The sequence below is a fragment of the Scleropages formosus genome, chromosome 3 (assembly GCF_900964775.1).
Source record: "Scleropages formosus chromosome 3, fSclFor1.1, whole genome shotgun sequence".
Classification (NCBI taxonomy): Eukaryota; Metazoa; Chordata; class Actinopteri; order Osteoglossiformes; family Osteoglossidae; genus Scleropages; species Scleropages formosus.
The window spans coordinates 6,992,039-7,011,731 of NC_041808.1; the positions used below are offsets into that span (position 1 = coordinate 6,992,039).

General features: G+C 38.8%; 1 protein-coding gene across 1 annotated transcript; it reads right to left on the minus strand.

Annotated features, from left to right (window-relative positions):
• Window positions 1-286: 286 nt before the first annotated feature.
• On the minus strand, window positions 287-19,673 carry ptpn21 (protein tyrosine phosphatase non-receptor type 21). Its single transcript, XM_029250381.1, has 18 exons — window positions 18,743-19,673; window positions 14,512-14,681; window positions 14,262-14,359; window positions 12,859-12,926; window positions 12,644-12,714; window positions 12,366-12,453; window positions 10,913-11,001; window positions 10,680-10,767; window positions 10,349-10,428; window positions 10,088-10,154; window positions 9,752-9,833; window positions 7,645-9,110; window positions 6,086-6,226; window positions 5,326-5,544; window positions 3,405-3,533; window positions 1,810-2,044; window positions 880-1,037; window positions 287-506 (listed from the first exon to the last, which is right to left on the minus strand). Exons 1-18 carry the CDS (start codon window positions 18,920-18,922, stop codon window positions 378-380), a joined length of 3,558 nt encoding a protein of 1,185 aa, XP_029106214.1. The 5' UTR covers window positions 18,923-19,673; the 3' UTR covers window positions 287-377.
• Between the last annotated feature and the right edge of the window lie 20 nt (window positions 19,674-19,693).

A 19,693-nucleotide genomic window follows, 5' to 3' on the forward strand; every position in this document is an offset into this window, starting at 1 on the left:
TATAATACAAAAAAACCCTGCAATATAATCATTGATTTCTATTTGTTGTTTTTTTTTTTAGATTAACTTTGACATTTTTTTCCACAAAATCTTTTGTAAATAATACTGTCAAGCGATAACAGGCATATTCCTTGCCATATAAGAATATCCTTCATATACTAGGATCTTTCATGTTGTAGTAATACTTATAAAAGTGTATAATGTATAGTGAGTGTATAACGAAGCCGAGCACCACTGAGTCACTTCAGTGCCTATACGTTAATGAGATACTTACTTCAGGAAAAAAAAAAAAAACAACACATCAAAACATCTCACAAAGCAAAGGCTTGATAATAGGATTTAAGCTCTTCTTAAAAATGCATAGTATATAAGAACATTTATATGAGTCTTGAATTCTTAAGGAACTGAATAAGCACTTTGTAAACAAAAATGTACTGTGAGATTGTCTGCACCATCATCATTCGCTGATGACGCAACAAACTCAGAACAGTCGGGACATCCACCATCTGGAAGAGAAGAGAAACATCATTTATATAAACAGTTTCATTACATTAATTTCTGTGCATCACTTCATTACTTTCCCTTTTGTTCTCCATAGAAGCTGTTTTATTACCTGGCTCAACTTAAGCATCTAAAACACATCACTGCTCTATGTTCATACATTAGAAAAATTTAGATTTACTAACCGAAAACCAGCTTTATTTCAATAAAGCTGAAGATTACTATGAAATCCTAATTATAGTATCAAGAACACAAATTTAACACATTGTTATAGATAAGTTACACATATTTTACAGAGATGCCATTTGACTGTTCTAACTTGAGCAATGAGTCTTTGGTAACCAATTCTTAAAATTCTAAAAATAGTTATATTATTACCTCATTATGTTCCAGACAAGCAATCATGATTTCAGATAAAATAACCACGCCGGTCCGTCCCACGCCAGCACTGCAGTGGATCAGGACTGGTATGGGGTTCTTTGGGTCTGTCGTGCTGTTTGTATGCCTTCTCACCGACTGAATCTCCTCCAAGTATGCTAGAGGGAAGAAATTGTAAATAGTTTATGCAAAATATTTGGAGAAGTTTAGAAATTCTCACAAGCACTCGAACTGGAATTAGTGGAATGAATACAGACATTAAACATTGGAATAACCTGTTTAGCACAACTGTCAATAAAACTCCTTGCTCAAGAAGATTATATTTTGGAATATCTTATCCTCATGTTATCTCCTTGGGTTCTTTCTCTTTTTCAGCCATTTCAGTATTGTTGGGGAACTAGACAAACCTACAATGTCCAGGTTATACACCGCACCTGCAACTACAGCCTTTGAGCACTATGTTTGTTAATAAGAACTCATTAATTCATTATCCTTAAGCGCTTATCCTATGCAGGGCTGCAGTGGCCCAGAGCCCAGCCTGGAAGCATGGCACATGAGCTAACCAGAGTATATCTTGGATGCGGTGCCAGCTCAGAGGGCAATCACACACACCTTCACACACTACCGCCAACTAAAAGTGACCATTCCACCATAAACAAGTTTCTAGACTGTGGGAAGAAGCTGGAACATTCATATGTTCTACAGTTCTTACTTCCACTTCTATTTGCTGAGCACTAATCTGACAGAGAATTGCTAATTTAGAGTTTTAACATTCTGCACATGACCACTGAAAATATGATTTATAATCAGGCAAGTGTTCACAGATTTTAAGTCATCTTTGAGTATGACCTACTGGGTTTTTCGCTCATGTAAACAATCCCTTGTCTTGTTTTAGATACAAGTAATGTACGAAAAATATTCTATACTCACACAAAAAGCCCTTAAAGTCCTCAGGGCAGCCGTGATCAGGCCAATCTGTGTACTGCAAATGCCAGACAGTACGTTCCTGACCACTCAACAGGTGCTTGACCTTCAGGCCTGTAGTAGCATAGCAGCCAGAATCGGTTCGGAAACGAGTAGTAATTTTGAAGCGGCCGTATGTGACTGTGTTATGGCGTGAGCCCAAACGAGGCCAGTAACCAAAGCTCTTCTCCCTTCCTGCTTCCTGCAAGCAAGAACAGAAATTGGTTAAAATTAAAATCAGTAGCAAGTAGCTATATACCTTGCATTTTTTTCCTTTTTATAATTTTTGTTCTGATTGAGACTTTGAAATTTGATTTTTTTTCTTTTTTGACAACAATTCACATCAAATCAAAGTAAAGGCAGAAAACCTTTCCACAATTTGCTGAAAACGAAAAGGAGAAATAAAATGGAAAACGTATTCATACCCCCTGTATTTGCAAGATCAAATTTGCACTGCTGCAACACAAGATGTTAAATAACTCACTACTACTGACGGATTGCATCTGTGTAAGAAATCATGCTATTTCTTTAATAATAGAAATACCCATCTGTCTGTGAGGTCATATTAAAAAAAAAAAAAAAAAAAAAAAAATCCGGTGAAAGTGCATTCCGAAAATATCAGATGTGATTACACAGAGGTGTAAAGGAGGGGAGAGTGTAAGGTCACTACAAAGGCACTGAAGTGCCCTAGCAGCTCCATGAAGTCCAGTGTAAAGAAAACAAAAGGTTAAATAATAAATTAAATAAGTTAAACTTGTATCCACATCGCAGACTATAGCGACGAAAGACTCATGATTTTGCTTTTCAGTGGTACAAGTTGGAAGACTTGTCAGTATTAATGAGAAGATGAACGCTGTTCTTTACAGAGACATCCTGGATAAACACCTGCCTATCCACTGCCAAAAAGGTAAGTTTTAGGGAGGAAATCTGTTTTTCACTGGGGCAAAATTCAAAAATACACTGCAGTGGCTTAAAAATGAACAAAAACAATGTCCTTCTGTGACCTGTTCAGAGTCCCAACCTCAACCCCATCAAAATTCAGTGGCAAAATCTCAAACTTGCAGTCCTACACTGTGCCTCAACTAACCTCTCCCACCTTGAGCAGTGTGGAAATAGAAAAATGGGGGGGGAACAGGAAATGAGTCAGCTAGTATTGACCAAAAAGATAAATATTTCTTAAATACTGTGATTTAATAAAGTACTTTATTAAGCCACACAGGGAAATTCACAAGTTAGTTTGAATACTTTATGGTTTATATGTTTTTAGGGAGGTGGGAGGCTCTATGAACAACACTGTAACTCAACTAAAAAAAAAATCCCATTCTAAAAAACTTGGAATTCCAGGCTGTGACACAAGAGGCTGAATACTTTTTCCAGCAATTAAAATCTGCATTATGGTTTGAGCTGAAATCTCTCACAGATCCCACTCCAAATATCACCTGAAGTCTTCACTTCCTGCTATTTACAGTCCAGATTTATAGCATGATCATACATTTGTACAAATAACTACCATAAGGTACAGTTAGCAGTAAATTCGGAAGAAATAATTAAAAAATACACACCTCCTCAGCAGTCACCATGGCAATGATGACCACACCTTGTTCCCAGACCATCTGCCAGAAGTCCTGACAGGTGTTGGAAAGCGGTCCCTGAGTAGCAATATAATTCCACTCATGGCCACTTACAATTACCTGGAAGACAGCAGATAGGAGGAATAATTATTATCTGGTAAATCAAAAAAAAAAAAAAAAAAAAAATGTTCCAGTTCAACAGCTAAATAGTGTTAAGACTTAATGGCTAACTGACCTGATTTTTCGTAGATTGCAAAGGACATTTACGTTACTTCATTTAGAAGACACTTTTCTCCAAAGTAACTTTCAATGAACTCTGTGTAGTGTCATCAGCCCACACACCTTATTCACCAAGGTGACTTACACTGCTATATATACTACTCACAATGGGTGACTCATCCATACGTCAGTGATACACACTCCCTCTCTCTCTCTCTCTCTGTCATTCACACAGTATGGGTGACTTAAGTCACCAATTCACCTGAACAGCGCCACCCAGGTGCTGTGAGAAAGCAGCGCTACTCCCATCTCTTGCCTAATGGGGTAAATTCATTCCCTCAAATCACCCAGTTAGGTGAAGTCCTGTTGCGAGGGGACTGAATTAACATTATTTCTTTTGGTGAAAAGAAAATTGTTTTAGGGTGTCAAATGTCACCTTGATTTAATTTAACAATCAAAATATATTTTTATTCATGATGCCAGCTAGATGATCTTTTGATCTGCGAGATTAACACATTATTTACACTAGTGTAAAGTATTCATGCTTTATTTACACCCATGTAAGGGTAGTCAACTTTATATTACTGTGGCATTCATGGCATCAATAGGACAAAGGGAGGAGGGACAATGTCTTCATCACCCTTTATTTAAACAGCAGTACGAGGTAGTGCAACCCTGAAAATTACACCACAAAGTGTATCCCTACTTCCCAGACCTTCCTGGTGTTGAGCCCCTCACCAGTTACCATCTCCGAATTGCTCCAGCGAAAATTACCCTGCGGTATAAATCAGTAAACATTGTGGGGAGTATCAAACTGTATGTCGCGTTGGAGAGAATAATAGTTAATATAATAAATATCATAAATTATAAATAAACATAAGTTTATATTTATTATTGATAAATATAAGGGTAGCTGGTAGTGTAGTGGTTAGAGCTGCTGCCTTTGTACCCAAAGGTCACAAGTTTGACTCTCACTTCCAGCTGTAGTACCCTTGAGCAAGGTACTTACTCTAGTAGAATTACCTAGCTGTAAATGGGTAAATGATTGTAACCGTAACATTATAAGTCGCTTTGGAGAAAAATGTCAGCTAAACAAATAAATGGAAATATTATTAGTAATAATAGTTACCTCTTGATATTAGATATTAAAAATTAATGTTTGTGATTAGTTGAAATTGACAATATGACAGGATGTTGTTCTTGTTACCTTGCCCTTAAAATAAGTTCATTTCTATACTACTTATTAAATTAATTTGCTGTGCTGTATTAAAGTCACAGTACACAGTACTGTGAAACTTTAATAAATTTTGCCATGGCTATTTATTCCACGTTGACTTTATTGTTGTGTTGCTGTACTCAATCACTGCAGTTAACTGCTTGATAACTGAGGATGGGAGTTGTGTTGTCAGGAATCACCTGTTTATGCGAGTACCTCAGTTTATAGTTGTACTGTCTGTTGGGTCCCTGACCAGACTGCGCAAAAGATATGTTACGGAAATAAAATGACGGCAAAATGGGTAAAAATGTCATTGTTATGAATTATTAGCCCATTGTATGAAAAAATGCTACATATTATCATAAACTGTTATAGTAGTTTTCACTGTATGGGACCTTACGACGTGAGGGATGGGTGTATTTTAGAACATCTCAAAAATCACACCGCTGAGATAATGCCCTTTCAATGAGAAGTTACCTTGATATGGGAGGCATTTATATAGCCTGTATTGTTCTCTTTGGTGGGGACCAGCTCTACACGAGTGTTGTCATATGGCAAGACATCCTGGAAGCGGTTTCTTTCGGAATTTTCTGGCAGCTGAGCAACAGAGCACTCTGCGTCGAGGAACTTCTTAGGCAGCTGCTCGTATTCTGTGAACACCATGCCTTTCTCCAACTGCTGCTCCAATATCTTACACTAAAGGCAAAGTAAAAAATGTAAAGTTATAAACAGAATGAGTTCTCAAAGCACATAATTTGATTTATCACAAACATTTTTCATCCACTTTAATCCTCCTGCAGACTTAAATGGAAGTACAACAAATATGGTCACCACAAGATAAAGGGGAGGAAAAAAAAAAAACAAATTCCCATAGGAATTCCTGCTGTTAATTCAAATATCATGACATTTTAGAGAAAATGCGTGTACAATACTACAAAAGTTAAACATTAGCATTATGGCCCATTTACATCCCGCATTTGGATGTCACCAGGAATTACAGATCACAGCCAAATTGTAATTTGTATGAGTTACATTTAAGAGGCCACACTTCCTAACTTCACCCAACAAGCTTAGATTTTGCAATCATGAAATATTACACAACACTGAAATGCCAGCAAACTTAAAGCACTCTGTTTATTCCAGAACCAAAAAAAAATACTTGCACACAGCAAGTCAAACGATCTCAAGTAACTCCCAGAAAACAAAAGGGATAAAAGAAGGCTAAAGGCAGACATACCCTCTCGTCGTTGGAGATGTTCTCTGGCTCCTTCTTATTCTCGCTGTGTACTGGCATTTTGGACATTGCTAGTCCATTTAGCGCTGCCAGTTTTAAAGGGCCCATTTTCTTCACCTCAGACTTAGTTCCTCTCTTCATCCCCTAATGCAACACAGACATTAACATTGCACCCCCGAAACGGCAAACGCAGCTTTGGCTGCTGAGTGGCAACAAGAGAGTGAAAACTAGCCTGTTTTGCTTGAATGTTAAACTGCTGGAATGCACCCGGCTATTACTATGTTGTCGAACCGCATTCTTCTCGGGTACGAAACCGGCTTGTACGTGCCACCCACTGCTATCATTTCAACATAATCACTGGAATACTTCCAGGTCATTCTGCAATAATAGGACTGACGTTTCACACCTTACATGGTTTTAAATACTTAAGCTAAATGGTCAACTCACACTTCCCCAACAAACAAAAATGATTGTTCCTTGCACAAAGCTTAGGATAACATTTGACATAACTTATTACATAGTGCTAACATGATACATCACTACAAAGATTTTGATTTTTTTAAAATTTCTCAATATATTTATCCATCCGTCCGTCTGTCTGTCTGTCGACAAGCACTTGTCCCGAGCGGGGCTGCGGCGAGCCAGAGCCTACCCGGTAACACAGGGCACAAGGTTCAAAGTGTTTATAATGAAGGGGGGGAAAAAAAAAAAAATCTCGGTACAGCCAAACAGCTGAACAAGCTTTTAGAAAGCACTGATGTGGAAATAACTAAAAAATTTCATATGGAAAAAAATCTAGTTTCATTTTTGTGTTTCTGTAGCTGAAATAAAAGTTAACAACAAAAGTTACAAAAATGACAAAGGTATGTCATCTTGCACTTTCTCTGACCAAAAAAAAAAAAAAAAAAATTCCACCACTTTCACAAAGCTCTGACAAAACTTTGTACATACTGTAGTACAGTCACTATTTTTTTAAAAAAGATTTCTTTAAATTTTTCTAAAAATGAATAATGAAGGGAAATTGCATTATTTGTTAGCCAAAAAGAAATAAAATAATAATAAATAAAAGCTTAGAAAGCACCGATGTGAAATTTTTTTATACAAATTTTTTTAGTGAAGTTTAATTTTTAAGGTTCAGTAGCTGACTTTAGCTATATGATCAACTCACACTTCCTCTGACCTTGAAAAAAATTGTTCCGTCACTTGTACAAAACAGTTTTGATACACTTATTACATACTGCTAACATGCTCTCACTATAATAAAATTTGATTTTTTTTTAATCCCTCTAAAAATGTTCATAAAGGAGGGGGGGGGGGGGGGGGGAATCAATATTTGAATAATCAAACAATCAAACAGAAAAAAAGGCTTGTCGTGCCTAAGCTTTACAAAGTGGCAAAATGGAAATGAGAAAAAAATTGAGAGGATTTTTAAAAAAAAAAAAAAAAGACATTTTGAAGCCTCAATATTTGAAATACCAGAAGTTAACCGCAGAAGTTATTAAAATGACAAGTCACAAGCATTAACGTCATTGCGGATAGTTGATTCAGGAGCCTTAACTCACCAGCAGTGGTTGAAAGCTATCCAGCGGATTCTTCCTCCTAGTTAGTACATCTGGAACAGGCCACTTCCCATCCACGTTTTGCTTGGGCCTTTGTTGGGGTTGGGCCCTGAGGTCCTGTGGCATGATTGAGGACACTTGTGTACTTCCATTACTCCTCTGAGTATCTGCTGCCTGTAGGCATTTATTTGTGGCTTTAAAAATATCACTCTCCACTGAGGAATGCCCCAGTTCTGACTCCTGAATGAGTCCATGCGATTCATGGGACATGCCATGATCTTGTGGGGTAAGAGGTTGATCGCAAAGGTAAGAAATGGGACGGTCGACGGGCTCTCTCGGAACAGCTACATGCTGCTGTAGGGTACCAGCCGTATCCTGTGGCACATGGCAGGCGCTTTCATCGAAATCCTCCTCTTCACCACTGCTGTGCACAAGCATTGTGGCATCTGATAATGTTTTATTGTGGCAATACTGCACGTCTTCATTGCTGCCTCCGTCTTGGCTCTTTGTCTTCTCCAAGAAGACATGGAGTTTGGAGCCTGAGGATCGAATATGGGGAGGGTTTGTCTCAGCTCCTGACAATGACATATTCCGTTCTTTTACTTTAATGCCTTCTATTCCGTAGGCAAGTCCAGCAATCTCAATGCTGTTCCGTTTGTTCATGTGGCGGGATCTGGTTATGATCAAGGGCTCACTAACCTCCTGTAGCGAGTGAGCCACGGGAAGGCTGTCTTCCTGGAACGTCTGTACAGAGTGGTGTACCCTTCGGGTCACCAGATCTGGATTACTATTACTCACACTGAAATGATGTGAAAGATCAGGAGTGCTGTTTGCAGGCCGCGGGTAAGGGTACGGGGGTGGCGGGCGGTAAACCTGAGTTCTCAAAATATTAGGAGTGCAGTACTCTTGGGCCTGCACATTGGTGAGCTCTGGGACACTGACAGCCCCAACCACATGCCGGTGCTCTCTAGCGTACAGATATGGAGAAGGACTATGGAAGCTGTAGTTTAGGTGGGCGTTAAACTGACTACTACCCTGTGCGCCAAGATGAGAGTGTTCCCGTATTTCCGGTTGACTGTACACAAGCAGATCAGGCCGACCGTAGGCATAAGAGGTACTGATGTTGAAGTCCCGAGCTGAAAGTTTTTGATGGTCATTATGCAATACGCTTTGCTTTTTTTGGCGCATAACTGTTTCATAGTCTGGTGTGGCACGGTAAGAGGGTGGGATGAGAGTGCTGTGTCGATGGGGGGTGACGTAGTCAGCACGCATATCGCTTCCTGTAATGCTGGGATTAGAAGACATAGGAGAAGTTTGTAGATGGTGCTGTGGGTTATTCAGAGAGCTGGTGCTGTGGGCACTGTATAAACTTCCATTATGGATCTGACCGTTGTATTCATGAGTGGAATGATCCAAACTGGTTTGGGAATGGTAAAAAAAGCCATTTTGACTGGTCAAGTAGAGGTTGTCTGCAAAACAAAACCACATACAGCACCTGTGTTATGGTTTTATGACCAGAAGAACAAATTTGAATGATCTTCTAGACATTAATGCAAATGCAACTTCACTATAAACAGTCTCATGTAAAGGTTTTCAATACTTTGATCATTTATAGCCTAACACTAGATAAACACAATTCTTGGTGAATAAAGGGAATTTATGTCACTGACTTATACACAGCATTCTCTACTTTCATCATAACTGCAGTTATTTTCTCTGTGTTTAAGTGGTAAGGCAGGAATTCTGCAGGTTTGATGAAAAACATCAAGAACACACCATTCCCCCCCTTTCAGATTAATGGAGATTAAGAGTTCATTTTATTATACTTCACTTTAAGAGTAGTGTTTCAGGAATTAATTATGCTCATTGACATAAGCAATAGTTAATACCGAATTATATGCAGAATATTTTATTCCAGGAGAAGGTGAATGGTGTTTTCAAATTTCAGTTTGATCAATGAATTATTCTAACAAAGGTAGGTTATTAAAAAGAAACATCAAAGTCTATAGCACACAAATCCACTACTCTGATCGGACAGTCATCATTAACCTTAGATGAAGTGTAATCATTATTATTGTAACTTGTGTTGGGGGAAGTTTATAAACAGTACCTTGAGAGGACTTGTAAAATTCATTGTACTGTCCATTGTAATGCATCTGAGGAGTGGGAATCAAGCAGGGCTGTGGGTTTGGCTTTGGGGGGGGGGGGGGGGGAGATATTTTTAATTATTTAAAAATTTTTTTTTTTTTTTACAAACTATTCACAAATTTCACAAACATATCACCTTTACAATTCCATTACAGGCGCTACAAATTGACTTTAAAAATAGTTTTCTAAAAATTCCACTGCCTTAAAATGACCAGTTTTTACTTCTTCTTGAGTAGTGTTAGACTTCAAAATGAAATTAAATCAACCAAACTCCATGTGATGATGACAGAAGGCCTACCAGGGAAATTCTGGTGGATGAGCGTCGTCTCACTGCGCTGGCAGTAGCAACCTGACTGTGAGCCTGTCTGTTAAAAAAAAAAAATAGACTTTTTAACTGCAGACACTAGGCTGAGTTCATATATAATATAGCATTTATGGAGTTAAATATGAGAGTACTGCCACATCTGAGTCAAACTGAAACCCAAGAGCAGAGAAAGAGCCCAAAAAGTAGAGGAGCATAAGAGAAGCAATCTGATAATGTTAGTTGGAAAAAACTTACAGATTACTATTTATTATTTTGTAGAACTTCTGTCGAGCAAGACACATTCGGCATACATATTTTGAAGTTTCCAAATCCTCCTAAAAGAAAAAAAAAAAAAAAAAGGACCAATTTTATGCTTTTTTAAAGAATGATACTTATTTTAAAACTTTCAGCTACTCAGTTATTAAAATAAAACTCCAGATGATGACTAATGAAAGGAAACCTTTGACCTGAAAATCAAACAACACACTTTTTGATTCCTTTCCTATAAAAACATGTCTTTACCATGCAAGCCTTTTTATTGTATACATCATAAGAGAGCAAGAGGCTTACAGGTCTGGGCACTTACAGTCTGGAACTGAATCGTTTCTTCTTTATTTGATAGCTCAAGTGCAAAAAAAGATCTGTTGTGGGTCATGTTGTTAATGTCATTCCACCTAAAAAAAAAAATTGTAGTTACATCAGTAATGAACTATTTACAGGACACAGGAAAAATATTTGACGTTAATTTTTTTTTTTAATCACCTCTCAGATCATACACTGGGATCAAAGATTGCTTTCCTTGTTAGTTTCCAGGCTTACCTAAATATTACAGGAGGTCTACCATTTTTATATTTGACAAAGATGCCATCCAAACATGTCCCAATGATTACATCAGTACCTTGGCTGTCCTGTGTCGATCAGGAAAAAGGGAAAGTAAGCACACACGATCATATGTTTCATATAAAACATAAGAGCAGTAAGAGTTTGGCACGTTTCTTGATAATTAAAATGTCAGATATAGAATAAAAAATAATTTGCAGAGTCCAAGAAGTTTTTGAGTCTCAAATTCCAATTACAAAATGCAGTGGATCTTACTCTGACAATAATACATATATAACATTATTTAATACACGTTACTAAAGCACAGGCTTTTGTGTTTGAGTGACGCAGCAGGTTTGACCCGGTCTTGCTCTCTGGCGGGTCTGGGGTTCGAGTCCCACTTTGGGTGCCTTGTGACGGACTGGCATCCCGTCCTGGTGTGTCCCCTCCCCCTCCAGCCTTGTGCCCTGTGTTGCCGAGTTAGGCTCCGGTTCACCGCGACCCCGTATGGGACAAGCAGTTCAGACAGTGTGTGTGTGTGTGTGTGTGTGTGTGTGTGTGTTTAAATAGTTGCATTTTACTGTGTGCTCTTCAAAATAAAATTTATTCATATCATTGTTGAAATGATTTAACACTAAACAACCACGTGTGACATGGTATGTGACACAGATTCATTAGCTGTCATTACACTGAACAATAAACAACTTCAAACAGACATTTCCTGAAACTGCTGGTTAACATCTTATATTTACATTGAGAAGTTTGGGACACAGAAATCATGCATCTCTGTGACACTCCAAGTTTTGCCACAGCATTCCAGTGGGCTTTAAATTTGCCCTTACAATTTAAAAATTTCTCCTTTGTATATGTGGGCTGAGGATCATCGTCTTGCTCAAAGTCCCACTGCCAGTTTAGGTAAAAGTCACAGATGAGTGGCCTGCCTGTCTCCTCCAGTTATCTGATATAATGTATGATAAAGTAACCCATCTTCAGTTCCCACCTCCTTTTGTATTACCCTTAACCAAGGTAATTTACCAAAAATTACTCCAGTAAAACATTAGCTTGTTCTTGTTGAATAAGTAAAAAACTAAGTTGCTTGGAAGAAAAGCATCAGGTAAATAAATACATGTAAATGTAATTAATGCAAATCTGTGGTTGGGACAATGACAAGAACAAACCAAAAAAAAAAAAAAAATCACTTCCTGTTTATCTATAAAGGTACATTAGCCTGCTGACCACTACGGCGATGATGGCAGTCCAGCTGCGGCATGATACTACTTCTATAGTATGAAAGTATATTTGGAAAACATACAATATGGTTGAAGTTAATAATAAAAAATAAATTTAGGCACTTTACTGAGAAATGTTTGATCTTCCTCAGGAGGACCCAGCAAGGAGCGAACTCCAGCTACACGGTTTTAGTGAATGTGGTTTGAATCCTGTTTCATCTGACCTTTGCTTGATAACACTCCTCACCGTAACCCTCCATCTTCTCCACTTCCTGCATGTAGAGCATTTCTGCTTCTGCAGACAACAATCCTCTGGAAAGCGGACGGGGCAGGAGGACAACACAGAACAGTCTCTACTGTCTCTATCACAACACTGATTTGTTAAATTTTGGTTACATTGTTTGAAAGTATCATTACCCATTTATTAGTTACAAATCTGCTATTTAAAGAAAACATGTAGTAAAAATTATTCAAAAGAATTATTAAAGTGACATATTAATACCTATATTTCTGATACAGTGAGACCACTTTTTGAGTGGCTTCTTCCAGCACTCTTTCATCCTGGATCCATCCCTTAAAAAACAATTAATTAAATTGACACAACAATTACATAAATATCATTACTGTCATCATACATAAAGGTCCTAAAACAAGTACTGTGTGAAATGCATCATACATCTTGGGTGTACCATCACTATAAATTATCAGCATACTTACAACAGGAAAAAGCACAAGCTTTTGCAGGAAGCCTTGGGAGTCAAAGTGATCAAAGTCACCAAAATCAGCTGAATATAAATTAAAACAAAGAACATGTTTTCTGTTAATTCCAATCAAAAAAAAACATAAGCACAAAGAAAACACAAATAAGTTCTAGAATGACTTAACACCAAGCATTCTGGTATTCAAATGAAATTAAATACCGAAAGAAAAACTGGAGTCCAGATCATCATCATCATCATCATCATTTTTGTTATTAACAATAATAACATTTAACTAATGTCTGATATGCAACAGTAAGCTACTTAGAAGAATCAACCTATCCAAGGAATGAGCACCAAGGGTCCCCAGTTGAAACCAGCTGAAGACTCCATTAAAAGATATGAATGAAGGGAAAAGCCAGATGTTTTAAGTTGTGAGAATTTGAGCCACACCACAAAACTACTGTAATCTTCTTTTCATTAATTAGGGGTCCCTGTAGAATAAATATGTGAACATTAATTCTGTTAATGGAATGCTGAACAGCAGTGATCTCAAACCCAAGCTTCTTACTTTTGTAACCCAAATCAGTTATGACCATATTTGTAACATACACAGGTAGTCATAGATAAGTTTGATCCAAAACAGCCAATGAGGACATTACTGCAATAATAAAGTGCTGCCAGCTGATGTTACTGTACTGCAGATGGAGTGGTCGTTATTAGATGTAACGACCAAAGGTCAGGACTTGAAATATAATAATATGGTTAACGTCAAACCACTGGCAATCTCTCCAGGCTAGGCTATGCAACAAAGTTCAGCCCAAGAGTTGACTGAAAGATGCTGCAGGCAGTTTCTAAGAACCCCAAAGAAACATCAAGGGACCTACAAGTAAGTCTTGCCTTGGTCAATGTCAAAGTGTCAAAAAGTCAACCATCCAAAAGAGATTGCACAACCTTGCCCTATAAGCAAGATCAGGAAGGAAGAAGATTTGACTGTCAAAAGGAAATAGCTGCCCGACTGATGTTCGCCAGACAGCACCTACATGAAGATCAGGACTACTGGACCAATATGCTCAGACAGATGAGGCAGACAGAGCTCTTTGGCCACAAAGCCAGAAGTCAGGTTGAGCAAAAACCAAGAATTGCCTCTGACCAAAAGAATCTCATCCCAACTGTAAAGCTGGTGGAAGCATTATGGTTTGGGACTGTTTTTGCCTTAGGGCCTGGCCAGTTTGCTATCATAAGGTCAACCATGAATTCCAGAAAATACTTGAGGACAATCAACCAACACTGGTAGTGTAAAGTTTGCTAATGACTATATAACAATTCAATAATTAGACATTAATCAGCTATCTATGGCTTGGAGAAAATGCCTCAAGCATCTTGCCACAGCTTTATTGTGTACACCTGAAGTTACCCTACCTTGAAGCGCTAAACTTGCTAAACGAATCGCTTGTTCTATGGAACAGGGTATACGCCCTTCCAAAACATCTTTCTTGAGTTGAAGGTAATATTGGTACCTGTAAAAGGATGGAAGATACTTACAGTAACATATACCAGACTGGAAGAGGAAATTCAATATATTTTATAAATCACAGACTTGCTCCTGAATATGCTTTTATAACTTAAAAGCCATAAGAAATAAGAACACTTATTGATGAATGAAGCTCACCTTGTTATTTCCTGCTGAAGCTGGAACACATCTGGCACATAAAACACAACCCCAAAATAAACCGTAGGTTCCACACCATACTTGTCCAGCTGCTTTTTCAGGGGCTTTTCCAAGTCAACCCATCTTTGTTGATTTTGCTTGTTGAAATACCAAAGACTGAAATAAGTTACCTGTGGGGGGAGATAAGAAATAAACAGTTTTACAGTTTTCAGTAATACCATCTGTCTGATATATTGAGGTGAATTATGATATTGCAAGGGTCATAAAAGTAATGACTAAATTGATATTAACAACACATAACAGACAATATTTAAAAATGCAGTATTGGAAGTAGAAGTGGGATCTACTGCACAACTTTACACGTGAATGAAAAAATTACACCACCATCTGCTTCAGTCACATGCTGATCTTTGTGCAATTTAATTTTCTGAGGAAGAGGATACCCCTACAGCATGCCTACATAGATGCCAGCTGTATTAGGTGACAAGTAAAGAACTTTAATAAGATATATGTCAATCGGCCCCATAGTGGTCGCCCAGAAACTGCCATTAACGAGAACAGGAAAAAACAGGTGTGATTGGTAGAGAGCATCCTTCATCAATAACCACTTGTTCAGTGTAGGATCATGGTGATCTAGAGCCTAAAAAGTAGTTGGTGGTCAGGCACTAACATTTATATTTATTAATTTACCTGAAGTTGCACATTATTTTGGGAATCGACTTACCCGGCAAATATAGGCCTAAGCCTATATTACATCTCTAATTTTTGGGGGCTGACTTACACGTTGGATCAACTTATACATCGACATATACAATACATTTAATCTGAACATTTTTACCGACTGCAGTCACCCAGGAATTGTTTCTGACTCCCCAGCACTGCTTTGGACTGTGGAAGGAAACCAGACCACCTGACGTAAATCCATGCAAACACAGGGAGGACATGCAAAGTCCACAATGACTGAGGGGGGAATCAAGCCCACATCCTCTGGCACCACCCAGGTGCTGTGAAACAAGAATGCTACTTGCTGTGCCACCGTGCCACCCCAGTATGGTAGGGTAGGGGTAGCACGGTGGCACAGCAAGTAGCATTGATAAGTACTTGGGTGGGTAAGTACTTTGCTTAAGGGTATTACAACTGGAGGTGGGATTCGAATCTCAACCTTTTAGGTCTGAAGACAGCAGCTCTAACACTACACTACAAGCTATCCCTACTTAAAATCTCAGAAAGGTTTTCAGAAATCAGGAGGGAAAAGGGCCTAAAAAGATATGTTCTGAGAAAGAGGGACAGAGTTAATTCACATGTTGGAACCAAGACTGACAACTAACAGGGTCTAGATTTTGGCTCCTTTCTGATGGGGACAAGCAGGTAGCCAGAGATGCAGCAGTGCAGCATTTGTGAAAATTCTAAAACCTGCTATAATTTTTCACATTTTTTAAAAATATCCCAAAAGGGCCCCAGATTGTCTGTCACCGGTTACTTTTTTTTTTTTAAAGAAATATTGACTACATGGATTTAGCATGAGTGTAACATGCACAGGGGGCGCGGTGGCGCAGTGGGTTGGACCACAGTCCTGCTCTCCAGTGGGTCTGGGGTTCGAGTCCCGCTTGGGGTGCCTTACGACGGACTGGCGTCCCGTCCTGGGTGTGTCCCCTCCCCTTCCGGCCTTACGCCCTGTGTTGCCGGGTAGGCTCCGGTTCCCCCGCGACCCCGTATGGGACAAGCGGTTCTGAAAATGTGTGTGTGTGTGTGTGTGTGTGTGTGTGTGTGTGTGTGTGTGTGTGTGTGTGTGTGTGTAACATGCACAGTTTTAAAGAAATACAAACTAGGTTAAACTAGGTTTACTTGAGTCACGCGTCTGCAGCTATTTTTCTCTCTCTTAATGTAATGCATAAGTTGTACTTTTACTGAGTTGTACGTTGTTTTGGACAAAAGTGTCTGCTAAATGAATAAATGTTAATGTAACTACTTAAATTTTCCATGGCACTTCCTACAGGTCAACTTTTCTACTTTCAGATGGTAAATTTAACTTTTTGATTTTTTTTTTTTCTATTTAACTGATGCTTTTCTCCAAAGTGACTTGCACTGATTCACCCATTTATAAGCTGAATAACTATTATGGGGCAGTTTAGAGAAAATATCTTGCTCAAAGGTACTGCAGTGGGATTTGAACCTGGGTCCTTCAAGTGCCAGGCAGCGACTAACTGCTATGCTACATGCTATATTTAGACCAAAGATTTCTGCCAAGTCTGTGAAGCACATTTACCAATGATTTTTCTTTTTAATATTACAGCAGTACTCCAGTGCATATGACTGAAGGCATACAGAGCACAGTACACTTCCTACCATAACTGCATAATGTAAATTTAAAAAATTTCAGATGCCCAAATTAGCTTCCCCCATTATTCAAAATTCCATAACTTCAAAATGAGAGGTTTACATACAAGTGCTGATTTGAAATCTAAGCATTATATAATTTCCAGAAATTTCATTTAAAACATAATATCAAACCATTCTATGTTTTAGCTGATCACTTGAATCATCAGCACTGTACACAAGTGTTGGGTATGTATCCTTAGTCAGGTTGGTAACGCCCTACCTTCAATCAGTACATGATTATTGGATAATTACACAAAGTTTGCACAAATATCACTCCCTTTCAAAACACTGCCTCTTGATAACTTGAGAAAAAGAAACCATGATCCATAATATCAAATACACTTTGTATGAATGCTGGTAGCTGACATGTTGGGCTATGGATCGACTTTGATGACTTTTTAATAACACGGTGAACACAGACGATAAAGAGTTCATGTGTTCATCAAATATTTGAACACACCATGCAACACATTTGTTTGCTTGCACCGACCATGCCGCACCACCCAGTGACCTGGTAGAGATAACTCCTACATTTTACTGTTTGCTAATTTACCTTGTGACGTTTTGCAAGTCCACATGAAGTGATGACTCAGTGGATAAGCAATTAAGCAATGGCATGCCATCCCAATGTAGCCAAAACAAAAAAATACCGCAGACTAGACATAAACCTGTGCTATTTTGGACATGACTTTTCAGACAACTGAGAGCTGGACTGATCTCAGATACTCTACACATACAGTATTACTGTATTGTTAAGTGAATGTGGTTCAATTCAGGACTTAAGTTATGAAAATAACCCCTGCATTGCACATTTTACTACTGCAAAACAGGTGTGTGTGTGGGGGGCTAATTATTCACACTTTTTTAAAAATTCTATTCCTAAATCTGTCTTTAAATTGAATTTGTATGCAGGTCGAAACAGTCCGGTACAGTATGTATCTAATGTCGGGTTAGGGTTAGTCAACTGTTTGTCTTATAGTGTACCTTTCTATGCATAAAACACATTAAATACTTCCAGACACACTAAAACATCTAACATAATACAGTAATAATAATAATAATAATAATAATAATAATAATAATAATAATAAAAATGTAACTACAGTATTTATAATAGCAAGACATCGGGACAGAACCTTTTACATGCTCCATTATATTTGTTTTGTCCTTTAAAATTGCCATAATCCTTGAGGGAACGTAGCCTAACGCTTTTCCAATAATAGGCGTTTCACCTTTTTCCGATCGCTTATTATTTCCACTTTCCTTTCAATGATTGTGATCGTTTCCCTTTTCTTCACATTTACGCTGGTCCTACGGTAGAGGGTAAGAACAAAAAAAAAAAAAAAGCCAAATCCAGTAACACATGTCACGAGACACTTAACAGCAACGTCCTCTGACTGAAAGAACAAAGTCTTTGTCCTACCTCGGGCCCACGAGCCAACGAACCACTATAGACACGCAATGTTTTGATCCGCCTTGCGAAGTAGCTAGAATTTTTTTATAATACGCTTCACGGGGGTGGTTCGTTATCACGGGTTTCACGTAAGTCGGATGTTCGTAACTCGAGATCTGTTTGTACAGTTAACTTTTCCTTATGTGTCCCAGCGGTCTGATTTACGAACAAATCAAGTTGCGATTACGGTCCCAACTGTGCCCGTAAATTGAAAACCCAGCTCATATCCTCAATCTGGAATGTTGCAGTCACTTGAGGCAAAACAAAAAGGTGCAGTACAGAACTTCGGCTCGATTTCCAAGACACCTCAATCAATGAATGTATTGGGGGGGGGGGGGGGGGGGGGGGGGGACGACGACAACGACAACGACATCAACATGGCATGGTAATAATACCCACCTCGCGCAGCTCCAGCCTCTGCGCGACCGCTTCCAGGCATTCCTGCGCGGTGCTCTCCACGGAAAGCGTGTATTCCAGAAACTCATCGCTGAGCAGCTGAATTCGCGCCACAAGGCAGTTCTTGCTGGAGACCGTGTATCTCCTGGTCCTTTTCAGTTTTAATCCAAACGGCAAGGGCATCTTTTAATCTTTAATTTGATCACTTCCCGGTAAACACACCCCCCCCACCGGCTGGGCCAAGTTATGTGGCCTCCGCTTCCTATAATAATAATGTTGCCTGGTTCTAAACACCTAACACAACCCAGAAAGAAAAAAGAAATCAAACCTTGAAAATTGCACTGATTTCAAAAAGCAGTAAACCAAATACGTAGCAGGTCAGTTATTTACGTCACGCAGCAAACATTCCCGCAAAACCTCCGCGATCTTCTTGACAGCTGTCAACGGATGACTGCTGACATCCACACATATCGCTGCATGTTCGGGAAAACTACATTATTTATCCAGTGAGTAGTGATTCAAAAAAAAAAACAATGACAGTGAGTGAGCAGTAAACAAAAATAGTAATCGATTAGTAAACCCAAATTCAGACACGTCTGATTACTTTTAAGACACGCAACAGTCATACGATACGCAGCCTTGAACAGCCTGCATTTAAATTTAGCAGTCGAGAAGAAATATTTAAACCACAATGAATCGTCCGGTTCTGCCAGTGGCTTCTGAAAAGCACTATTTAAAAGGCCATAGAGGAGTGACACACAAATGGCAGTGATTTCAGAGCGATGAGTCACCTGAAACTATAAACCGCGGGGGGACGCCGCACATTCCGACACCACGTGGCCTCTCCGTTCGGCCGCACGCGCCTCATTATTGTAAGAGACAAATCATGTTTTGTGCGAACTGCGAGTTCGACAACAAGCGCGTTATCGACACCTTCGGCTTCGGCGACACTTT

Excerpts from the sequence above, each read along its gene's own strand:
- ptpn21 (XM_029250381.1), bottom strand. The coding sequence starts at position 18,922 with ATGCCCTTGCCGTTTGGATTAAAACTGAAAAGGACCAGGAGATACACG. Across the intron at positions 10,768-10,912 it reads AGACCTCCTGTAATATTTAG|GTGGAATGACATTAACAACA; the intron begins GTAAGCCTGGAA and ends TTTTTTTTTTAG. Across the intron at positions 9,111-9,751 it reads ATTTTACAAGTCCTCTCAAG|ACAACCTCTACTTGACCAGT; the intron begins GTACTGTTTATA and ends TTTGTTTTGCAG.